Source organism: Cryptomeria japonica, chromosome 3 (assembly GCF_030272615.1).
Source record: "Cryptomeria japonica chromosome 3, Sugi_1.0, whole genome shotgun sequence".
NCBI classification, from domain to species: Eukaryota; Viridiplantae; Streptophyta; class Pinopsida; order Cupressales; family Cupressaceae; genus Cryptomeria; species Cryptomeria japonica.
The window spans coordinates 7,323,086-7,335,196 of record NC_081407.1 but is presented as its reverse complement, the minus strand read 5'-3'; the positions used below and the strand labels follow the sequence as shown (position 1 = coordinate 7,335,196).

The window sequence follows — 12,111 nt, the reverse complement described above, 5'->3', positions numbered from 1 at the left end:
CATCGGTGTCCTAACCACTGCTTGAGATGGGCCTGCCAAAAATAAACTTACTAAAAATAGCAAGTACTTCCAAACATCAAATTAGAGAAAACCGAAACAAGTTGATACTTACTAAAAATAGTAAGTTTGTTTAAATGCAAAATTAGGCCAATCCGGGATGTAGTGAAACTTACTAAAAAAAAGTAATCTCTCAAAATTTGCTCAAATTTCACTAGTAGCTTCCTTGAAGCATTTTGACTTCATTGTTACGTTCATATTTTCCAAAACCCTAAGAAAATGACCTCAAATCTAAGTCTAAAGGGCAAAAACCCTAAAATAGACAAAACAAGCTCCAAACTTAGCCAAATTTACTCAAAACACTTGCGGACTTGATTAGAATTTGTTGAAACATTTGTAGACTTGGGGCGACCGAAGGGATTGCTGCGAAAAAATCTAAAGAACCACAACCAAAAGACCAAGGGGACCAAAAATGTAGGGGGCTCCCCATTTGCAATGGAGAAATGTATGAAAAGGTCACAATAGGTATCTTATCTTGCAATTGTAATTATTATCGATGATAGTGGTACTGTAATGGGTGATGGCTAACAAGCTCCGATCTGATGTTCATCAAGTGGTCATAATTAATCTTATCTTCATGCTGATGATGTGTTTTACCTTCTATCTCGGTTATATGAACTTGATTTCCCATCTCCATAATGATATTGGACCTTCTCGAGATATCTGGTCATGACCTTGCTGCGGCATCATGGAAGTTCACAGATGTTGACGTAAAATTGTGATCAAGTATATGAGATGGTTTGAGGTCATTGTGCTCGGCATGCTAGAGATCAGATTCTTCTTTGGATGATCAATGACTTATTCTATAGATGCTTGCAAGTCTTTAGTATTGTAAAGCGGAAAAATCGAACCCTAGTTGTTCTCCCCTCCCCAACTCCAAGGAGAGAGAAGGGAGAGTCACTAGGGTTGATGGTTTTCACTTAGGGGAGACTTTACATTCAAAAGAGGGGTTGAAACCCACAAGATCCAATCCCACGCAATGCAAGATTGGATTCTATATGAGTTTCAACGGTTGTGATAGCAAGGATACCCTCTTTTGTAAAGAATGTAGATAGAAAGATTGAACTAGGAATGCATGTAGAAGCAAGAAAGATTCACTTATAAATAGAGATAGGGATATGATATGAAGCTGCGGACCTGGAATTAGCAGTAAAATGTCGAGACGGCGCTGTCCTGCAAATTTGAGCAAAAGTTGACGGGACGATGGCGCCCGGCGTGCACACGGTCCTCCGAAAAATCCGCGAAACGAAGGGGCATCTGTTCGTCTCTGCACAAGGATTCCAGATCTTCAATTTCAGCCGCGTACCTGCAACCTACACACAAAAAAGCGAAGACGATTGGGGGGTTAGGGATTAGGGGTTTGCCCTTAGGTCAAACCCCGGTTTTGGAATTAACCAAGAAATGAGAAATGTTGTAAATGTAAATGACTGTAATGTAAAACAAGTACTAGTACCTTGTTGTAAGGATGTTTGTATCCTTATATGCGAAGGTATAGATGTTGTTGTTTGTTGTATGTTGTATGTTGTAGCATGTGATCTCCTCTTCAATGGTTGAATCCTTGTCTTGAATGCAACACTTAGCCTTGAATGGAGACTTAGAATGATCAATTGCTTGAAGGAATGTTTGAATGCTTGAATGCTTGAATGTTTGAATGCTTGAATGTTTGAGTATCGTTTCCACCTTTTTCGCCTCTATTCCTCATACCAAAATGAGAGAGGAAAAGTAGTTTATATACTTGTCAATTAGGGTTGATAGACTGATTTTTCCGACCTTAAGCCGACCAGGAAATGTTATTTTCCAATTTGCAAACAAAAAGACCCGAAGTCCCATAGGAGACCGGGCCCAAAATAGGGCCAGGGACCAGGGCGCTGGGCGCCATGGTCCTGGGGGACTAGGGCGCTGGGCGCTCTGGTCCCACCTCCTGGGACAGCAAGGTGCAAGGAGGGATCAGGCAGGGTGCTGGAAAAATGCAGTTTTTGATGTTGTGGACAAGTTTCGGGGTCTCCATTCAGGTTCAATGTTGCGTCGCCATTGTGAAGACCCAAATGCAGTCAAAATTGCAAGTGTCGCAATTTTTGGACGCTACAAGTATATGATATGTTGCTAACCCCTTTGTTTTGAAGGTGTACAAGGTTTAACAATGAAGCTCTTCATATTGAAGGTATGATCATAACTTTGATAGGCCAGAATGGGTGCGGCCACCAATCTCCTCTTGAGTTCATCAAATGCTTCCCCTTGTGCCGGTCCCCACACGTACGGTTCGCCCTTCCATGTCAACTTGTCCAATGGGAATGGAAGTTGAGCAAAGTTCTTAATGAACTTTCAGTAATATCCTATATGTCCCAGGAAGGACTTTACTCTTGTCACATCAATGGGCAACTCCATCTCCACAATTACCCGTACCTTATCCTAGTCAGTTTTTAATCCAGCCTTGCAAACAATATGGCCCAGCGACTTTCCTTGCGGTACCATAAAACTACATTTCTTCGGATTGAAGGCCAGCCTGGCCCTCTGGCATCTCTCCATGCATTCCCGCAGTGCCACCAAGTGAGTGTCTTCGCTACTAAAAATAGACCAGTCATCCAAGAAGGCCTTAAAGTTTCCCATAGACATTTTGTCGAAGATGTGGAGAACTATCCTTTGAAATGTTGCCGGAGCATTGCACAAACCGAACGGCATTCGATTGTACGCATAGACTCCATCCTCCACCACAAAAGTGGTCTTTAACTTGTCCTCCTCAGCTATCGAAATTTGATTGTATCCCGAGAAGCCATCCAGAAATGAGTACATTTCATGGCCAGCCACCTCCTCAAGGATGTTGTCTGTGAAAGGTATAGGGAACCGATCCTTGATGGTGACTGCGTTGAGGCACCAAGAATCCACGCAGATGCGGATCTAGTTGGCCTCCTCCTTCAACAAGATCACGATCGACGAAACCCACTCACTTGTCTCCACCCGAAATATGATGTCGGCCTCCAGCATCCGCTCAATTTCTTCGTTCTCCTTGGATGCATAGTTTTTATTCATGCGATACGGCCTCTTCCATACCGGCTGGGCTCCAGGGACCAATGGTATCCGATGGACGCACAATTCGGGCAGGACTCCTTTCAGATCTTTGTAGGACCAAGCGAACACGTCCTTGTATTCCATGAAAATTTTGAATGTTGCAACCTTTAGCACCGGGCTCCAATCGTCTCCCACCCAGATATTTCGAGGGGTGGCAGCATCTCCTAAGTTCGTCTCCTTCGAGGTGGGGTCTTCGTACCGCATTGGTTTGTCCTTTGAAAACTCGTACGCCAGAACTTCATTCACTCTGGCGTCTCCCTCCTTATACTCCCTGTATTCTGGCAGGAACTCATCCTTCTCGCCTGGCTCTTCTTCAATTTGCAGCATGTGGCATGCAAGATGGAATACTTCATAATCTTCCATCTGCCAATGGAATAGCCCATTCAACAAGCCTCCCTCATCCTCTGAGCAGTCTTCTAATTCCAAAACACCTTCGTCGTTCAGCTCCCTTTTGTTCTCATCCACCCCGGAATCCCCATCGGATTCAGAATCTGAAGAAGATGCCATTTCTTCACTCACCAACTATGTCTGAAGGTCAATGATAAGTTTCGAACCGCCCTTCTCCATGGACAACGTGTTCTACTTCCAGTTGTGATTTACTCGGGCTTTAATCAGCCAGCCTCTTCCCAAGATTGCGTCATAGCCTCTTTTCTTCAAGGTAATCACCACAAAGTCTAGAATGAAGGGCTGAGTGTCGATCGTCACCTATTGAGCCATGAGTGTCCCGATGGGTTTGATACCATGTTGGTCGGCACCCACTAGGTTGAAGGTTGGCAGCCATAATGTCGGCTTGCCCAATTTTCGCCACGTCTCCTCGGGGAGTACATTCACCCCATACCCTTCGTCTATGATGGTGTTTGTGAGGATCGTACCCAATATCCCCATTTCCACCACTGTCGAGTGTCTCCCGCTGTTCACCGCCAACAACATAGGGTCAACCGAGGGGCTGACCGGCACCTCTATGTGTAGTGTTGTTGTACGGATTGGCACTTCTGCGGCATTAGTGATGGCTTCTCTTAATCTCGGCATGGTGTTGAGGAGGTCCTAGAGTTTGATGGGTACCTCAATCTGCAACACTTGTCAGAGGATGTTTTGTTCGGATTCAGTCGGGGTTTCTCGAGGCTCCTTCCTCATTTCCTACTCAATATCAGCCTTAGCTGCTCGTACTCGTTCCTTCTCTGTACGAGGGTCAAGATAAGTAGCCTTCTTTGTTAGTGCTCTAGTGATGGCGAGCGTCTCCCTTTCATTGGACTTTCAATGGTTAACAAATTTACTCCAGACTTCGAGCAACTCCCGTCGTCGTGATCTCCTAGGCCACACCACCGGCACATATGCTAAGAGGTGTCTCCCTTGGGGCAATCACAGGCATAGTGCCTCCATTCATTAGAGGCTCGACACTGGATCATCGGGCAGCCTTTTGCATCATACTGCACTCTGCAGGTGCTATTGTTGTTATTCTTTTCTCCTCGTCTATTGTTTTTGTACCCGCCAGAAGATGTTGTGGTATTGGTCGATTGTTGTGGGTTAGCAGCTACCGCTGTGGAAGGTTGCTCCTGGGTCAAAAGCACTTGAGCACTTCTTATTTTCATATTGTACGGGCACTCCTTGGTGGAGTGTCCCAGTACTTGACAAATGTCACAAAAATCTTTCTTCGGACACGTACCCTTAGTGTGGCCTTCCTCCTTGTAATCTGCGCACCATAAGCCCCCTTCATTCTTACTGTTGCTTCCCTTCATTGCTTTGAATTCTTTCATCATCCTATATATGTCCTTCTGTAGAGCGTGAACTTTCTTGCTCGATTTCTCATCACTACTGCTCTCAGAAGAACCATCGTCACCCAATGATTTATCCTTCTTCTTCGAGGTCTCGCCTTCGCTCTCGAGGTCCATGGCTCGGTTGTATGCGTCCTCATACGAGGTAGAAGGGACAATCTTCATCTTCTTTCTGAGAGAGGAACTCAGTCCTTCCACGAACCACCGCTTTTTCAATCCATCAGCAGGTTGATTATCCATCTTTCCGAGCAACTCTTTGAGTCTCCGATTGTATGCTCATACTGTCTCGTTCTTCCTGTGCTTTGTGCACAAGATTTCGGCGACGATTTCATTATTGTTCTGAAGGAGTCAAAACTCCATCTCGAAGGCTTTCTGCAACTCGTCCCAAGTTCCTACCTTCGTCTTGGCTGTATCGGAGTACCAATCAATGGCTACCTCGCGTAGGATGGCAGTGAACTGCACCACCCATTTAGCCTTGTCGATCACTCCATTGGCCGATCAGATTGTTTCACACGTACGACAATGTCGTACAGGGTCTTCTTTCTCATCTCCATTGAACTTAGGCAACTTTTGCCTGTTCACCATCACGCTCCTTGGCTGCGGCCCAGTCTGCCCTCCGGAACTTGATCCTCTAGGAACTGATCCTCCGAACACTAAACCTCCAAACGGTGCTCCGGACATTGGCAGATTTGGTACGTTGGGTCCCACCGGGTTACTTTGACCACCAGGATGTGATGAGTCCGAACCAAACAGATCGCTTCTAGTACCATGCCCTTGTGTCCTCCTGACACCTTCGGTCGCACCGGTATCTCCCACCCCTCTGTTATCGGTCTCGATCCCCTCTTCTCTCCTGGTCTCGGTACCTCTGAATGGCGTGTACGGCTCTACCGTACTCTCGTCACCAATCTCTTCCAACGTGAGGGAAAGGTCCCCCAACCACTTTCTAGTGGTTTCTATTAGCACAGAAACTTGGCCCTCACCACCCGAGCCATCATTGCCATTTCCGCTTCCTTCCTCAGCAAGTTTCTTCAATCGTCATCGACGTTCGGCTTGTTGTTCCAATCTTAGTGCCTTCGCTGCTAATTCGTGTCCGTCTTCCTCTTGTCCCTTCGGTACACGATTTCGATCTTTGTTCAACGTCACAGGCATCAATTCCTACGTTCCATGGAGTGGAAGGTTCTTCGGTGGCCTTCGTCACGTTCCTCCTCCTCCCATTGACTCCTTTCTTGGAATTGTTGTAAAATTTGTTGCCGACGGTTCTTGCGGTAGGTTTCCTCTCGGCGAGTTTGTAGGGCAAGAAATGCTTGTGCCAACAGGCTACGCAGGTTATTAATCAACCGGTTCACCAATGGACTTACGCCAAGGGCACTCCACACAGAGCTCTCAGGGACGTCCTTCGTGGTGGCTTCCCTTCTTACATAAGTTTCAATTGATGCTTGTAAGATGCAGGTGAAGTCCCTTGTCAGTGCCCTCTCTCCTTCGAACAACTATGTCGGCTCTTCCTCGGGATTGCTACTTGTCCCCTCATTCACTGGTTGTCTCATTATCGTCGTGCCATGTAGTACGCTCCTGTCATTCCAAGTTTAATTCGGCAACGGTGCCAGATGTTTTGCCCCTGAGGGGTGTGTGTGCATTCAATGCATAACAGTACAGGAATATAGAAATAGTAGCAGTACACAAGGATGCAAGTGAGAAGAACTCATATGTCTGTATTCATTGATTCCACAATACCAGTACATTCAAAACATAGTTTCCCTTCCGTCTATCACATATATGGAAATAGAAGCCCAAGTACATATATATAGGTGTCGGTACAGGTTGTCCGGTGCCAATTGTCGGCAACCGTCACGTAACCACCGACCCTTAACACACTTAACATCCTAATTACAATATGACATAATTACCCGACAACAGTCATGACCTTGCTGCGGCATCATGGAAGTTCACAGATGTTGACGTAAGATTGTGATCAAGTATACGAGATGGTTTGAGGTCATTGTGCTCGGCATGCTAGAGATCGGATTCTTCTTTGGACGATCAATGACTTATTCCATAGATGCTTGCAAGTCTTTATTATATGATATGTTGCTGACCCCTTTGTTTTGAAGGTGTACAAGGTTTAACAATGAAGCTCTTCATATTAAAGGTATGATCATAACTTTGAATCTTTTGGTACTGTTATTATTGTTTTTATCTTTCTCTAATAATGGAGTAGCTAATTTCATAAGATTACATGGTTTTCTAATCTTTATTCTTAACTACAACTAGTTAGAAATTCAGGTCTGCCACTCCTGAATTCCCAGCATCATCAGCAACTGTACATAAAGCTGGAGAGCATGTTTTGGCATTGTAGGAAAGATTTGAGTGTTGGTATTGAAGAAATTAGGAGAATTCAGCTGTTCATAGTTTGTAGAGGCTTGATGAGGTAGAAGAGGAACAAATATCGTTTTATCCACTATATGTACTTGTTCTTTCAATTAATTGCATTTAAGTAGATGAGCAATTGCCACTAACAAGCTGATTTTTTCACTCACATGGTTTCTAGGGTAAAATTTCTATGAGTTATTTTGTGATATCCCCAAATCAAGCCATGAGGCTTAACGGTGCATTGGCTGTCCTTTCCTTTGATTACCCAAGAGGAAAAGGACGTAGAGCATTATTGGGCAAGTGTTGGATTCTTTGGCTTGTATTCTATTCTATTCTTGAGTTGTGGGCATGTCTTTTTATGCAACTTCAGTGAACTTAAGTGATTTTAAATTGTGGGCACAACCTTTTATGGAATTTAAGTGACTCCTAGCCTAAAGACTTGTCCCCCTTTTTAAATTTAATGACTTAAGAGACAAGTACTTTAAGTGATTTTATTAAAAATGTGCCACAAAGGTCAAGGGAGTGTAGGATTTCAAGGAGCCTATTGACTCATTTTTAGGGATTTATGTGGAGCATTGGATTGAGTTGGTAATGGATCAATGGCTGAGCTTAAATCATCCTTTTGGGAGTCATTATATAACATTATAGGGTTGTTTTGGAACTCATTAAGTTATCAGTATATTATCTACTGCAACTACAATCTTTGGCTTAAGGTCCAAAACCCTCAAGTATCCTTGGTTTTAGAGAGACATATGGGCTTCCCCTAGTTAAAAGGATGTGTTTCAGTGCAAGGACTTTGGTCTGTGATGCCCTAGCACATCATTTTCAGAGCTGCAATTCTCTATCAGGTTTGCAGGCCAATTTGGAGACGAGATTCTGAGCTACAGGTTCAGATTTGGATAATCTACAACAATGTGTCTTCATATTTCTAAACATCATTGAGGATAGCAACAAAAAGGACAAGTGGGACAGACCTAGTGCTGGTTTTCTAAGAGTTTTAGCAAGGACAGCTAGGGTTTGAAGACATTTCAGAGGTATGTGTCTAAATCTGCATACTTTTAATCATCTTCATATCATTAAAAAAAAGAAAATAAATGTAAACCATTTCTGTAATTTCTGGGCAGAATTAGAGTGCTTTCCTATAACTTTTCTATACTCAGATATACTCAAATTTATTTATATTAGCAGAAAAATCAGATCAATAAATTAAGACTGAATCTGAGTTTGTTGAAGAATATCTTATTTGCAAATAAAATTTCAGAAGTTCTTGTGCCCTAATTTTGGAAATTGTTGTTTTTCTATTATCCCTATTTGGGGATATTACATATTTGTGTCAAATCTATTATTTCCAGCATGTTACTGATTTTTCAACAACATTCATGCCTTTTTAGCACTATCATTTGTTGGAGCAAGTAGACAAGTACATTTTACTATTTTGTGATTGAAACTTCTACATTGATTTCAGGGTTTATGGATCACCCTTCATTATAGTTGCTTCCCGCTCTGTTTTGACCATCAGTAATTTGCTGTTAACTCTATTTTGTATATCATGTGTTGGTCCAAGGTTTGCCGTTGCACCAAAAGGTCGACCTATTAATGCCCAATACAGAAACTAGAGATAAACAAACCACAGGAGGCAGTTAAGCCATGTTGCAAATCCCCAAGGGCGGCACTGAACAACCAAGGGGACAAAGGCACCAACCTTCCAACAAACCCCCCCCCCAAGCATGACCGAGGGATTTGAACCTGTAACCTGAGCTATGATACCACTTGTTGGCCCAGGGTACCAAATGATCGACTTGTTAATGCCCGATACAAACACCGGAGACAAACAAGCCACATGAGGCAGTTAAGCCATGTTGCGAATCCCCGAGGGTGGTGCTGAACAACCAAGGGGACAAAGGCACCAACCTTCCAACATCATGATCGAGCGGAAGTTTGTAATCCTTCCAAGAAAACAACCCCTTGCTTCAGCTTTCTTGGATTCATTGAGTTTTCTTTTGCTTCTTTTCTCACCAGCTTCCTCTTGATTAGATTCAATGTATTACTCAGTTCAAGGCATTCCTATAACTGTCTCATTTCCAAGGCATGTCCAGACATCTTAAGTTTCAAGTAAGAGTTTCTTTTCCTAGCTCCTATAAGCTAAGAAGTAGCCATTTTGATACCAATGTGATCTATATTTTCATAAGTTATGGTTGGTGCAACTTTAGTTACCAGACTCACTGTTTATCCTGTAAGGCTCCCAAGTCCCCAGTCATGTAACAACATAAATCTGCTAACTTCCTGATCAACTCACCGGTCTGTGCAAGCCTTGCAATTTCAGCTACTGAGACTCATAAGGAAAGAAAAAAAACTCGAAAACAATAAAAAATGAAATTAAACCCAAAAAATCTATAAGACCAAAACGGTAAATCTTGTTTCCTTCAGTTTAAATCTGCTTTCCTACTCATTTGTTTGATGTATACTTGTGTTTATGAATAAAATTGGATGCAATTGATTAGTCTTCTGCCTTTACAATTGATCTAGAGAAGACTCCATAGAGAAACATGTGTTTCCTTAAGAAATCTCTAATGTATTATAGTTTTTACAAATTGCTGAGTCTATGATGGGATTTGTGCCAAGTATTCGTCCAAAATCAGCCTGCCAAGTCCAAGTTTAGTAACTCTTATTCCAAGACAACACAGATTCTGTGCAAAACTAAATGAATTAATGTTGCCAATGAACTAATGGAGTTGCTGAAATACAACATGCTTGGAAATCATTTCTATAGTTTTACTAAGCATCATAGTTACAGTTAATAACACTTATTCAATAATTAATGGAAAAGCCTTATAAACGAAAAATAATTCAGTATCCTACAATAGAAGACACGAAGATCTACACTGGAGTAAAACCAATGAGAGAAATATTTAACATTTAAGTTCTTAACTTAATGAAACTAAAGATCATTAAGGTTATCTCCGAGGAATTATTCCTTCTTCTTGTAGCATGGAGTCTTATATGCTTTACACTCTTGGCTGTTCGAGCATTGCAGCTCCTCCTAACTTGCCTGATATCCTTGCTCCATGGTTCTTCCATGCTAATCGAAGCGTCTCCCTTCTGTACTTCTCACACAGAAAGAGAGAGAACTACCAATGAAAGAAAATAGAGAGATGAATATAAATTATGCATCATCAATTCTCAGGCCCTAAAAGTTTTTCCAGGTTTTACAGTTTCTCCTTAATCTAAAATGTTTTGGACGCTTCTAGCCCTATTTTGACACGTTATATGCCACACAGCACCAAAAATACATATCCAGAGCTGTGGTTTTTGTATTTTCTTTTAAATGTGTTTTAGAATGTCATATGGATGAGTTTTGGGCCAAATCTTACGGGTAAGGTGTTTTACTTGTATTCAAATTTCAGCTCATTTCGAAACTGTCTGACCAAGTTACGGCCAAAACATTTCCAGACTGATTTTCCTGCATTTGACTGGTCAAACAATAGATCTGAGAATATTTTTTAAAATGGGTCTAAGAAACCTGTTTATCATGTTCAATTGAATTGGATTCACAACTCTACTGAAAAAACAACAGATTTCTGGATATTAAAAATAATAATACGAATAAAAATTGGGCATGAAACCCCGTTATCATGTTTTGATAAATCCAGTTTAGGACCTGTTTTGCCATGCAGCATTTTTTAAGAGAATTTCAAGGAAAAAATAAAGTGTATCTCTATGAAACCTCGTCAACAAGTTTTCAGTAAATCGGGTTCAAAATCTCTCGTCCTAAAGCAACAAAATTCTGGGTGCCAAAAAAGAATAACAAAAAACAAGTTAAAAAAATGGACTTCTGCCGTAAGAAGAGCACGTTTTGAGCATTTCATGTTATTTAAAATATTTGAACTTATGAAAGTCTGGTGTAAAAAGAGCATATTTTAGGTGTTACAAAAAAGTAAGAAGTGAATTTCCAGGAAACCCAGTCATCATGTTTTATAAGAGTCCAATCCACAACTCTACTTCAAAACAAAAAGGAGGAAGAAGCGAGAGTTTATATCTGTTGTACCGGAGCATAAGGCAGGAGGAACAACCAACATATGTAAACTCCTTCCATCGTCCACAAAGCTGCTTGTAGTGCCTTCTTGTTTCTCATATCCACCTCAGAGAGCTTATTATCTTCCATCTGAGCTTTGCATACGTTACCGCTAACGCTCCTTACTCTTCTTCTGTGTTTTCTCCACAGAGTCCATTTTGTCCTAACTACATAATTTGCATTAATTATGGAATGGGTTGTTTTGAAGTGGATTGAAGAAGTTTTGATAGCTTGTCTGGGAATGTAGTTTCTTACAGTTGTGATCGTAATGGGAAATGATGAGCCGTGAAGTGAAAAAGCAGGAAGGGTGGCCATATCATATCATAACTTAGCATATCCTCATGCTGGTAAAGTATTTCAGTCTGGTTTTAAGAACAGAGGTCTCTATAAGGAAATAGGTGAATGTGGCAAAACGTGTTCCACTCAAGTTTCAACTTCCACAAAAGCCAATACAGAAATTAATTTTATATAATAGAAGTGTTTTCAATATAAGTTCTACAAATTTATTTATGCTCTTCCGGTGCTCAAGGCTTGGGATGGGCATTTTAACGTTTGGATGTCGAGGCAGGCTTCAAAATAGGGTTATAAAATGCATTTTATTGATTTTTATGAAAAAATCATAGTTGTTGTTTGTGTCATCAACCATCAATAATGACATGATATTAATATTATGTGGGACAAGAGTGTCATTTTGGAGCCAAAATAACTGCGGGCATTTGGATGCATCTTTTAGGAGAAAAAATGATAAATTTGTTAAATTTAATATATGAGTATTTT

At 41.6% G+C, this 12,111-nt stretch overlaps 1 protein-coding gene across 2 annotated transcripts in view; it reads right to left on the bottom strand.

The window, feature by feature from the left end:
- The window catches only part of LOC131065655 (uncharacterized), a 47,785-nt gene extending 35,933 nt beyond the window's left edge, over window positions 1-11,852 (bottom strand). Inside the window, exon 1 of one of the 2 annotated variants that reach the window (XM_058000240.2) lies at window positions 11,308-11,852. In XM_058000240.2, coding sequence (XP_057856223.1) covers window positions 11,308-11,649 — 342 coding nt within the window. In that variant the 5' untranslated portion in view covers window positions 11,650-11,852. The remainder of the gene's footprint in view (window positions 1-11,307) is intronic. The other variant, XM_058000239.2, reaches the window with a different exon arrangement.
- Window positions 11,853-12,111: the final 259 nt, after the last annotated feature.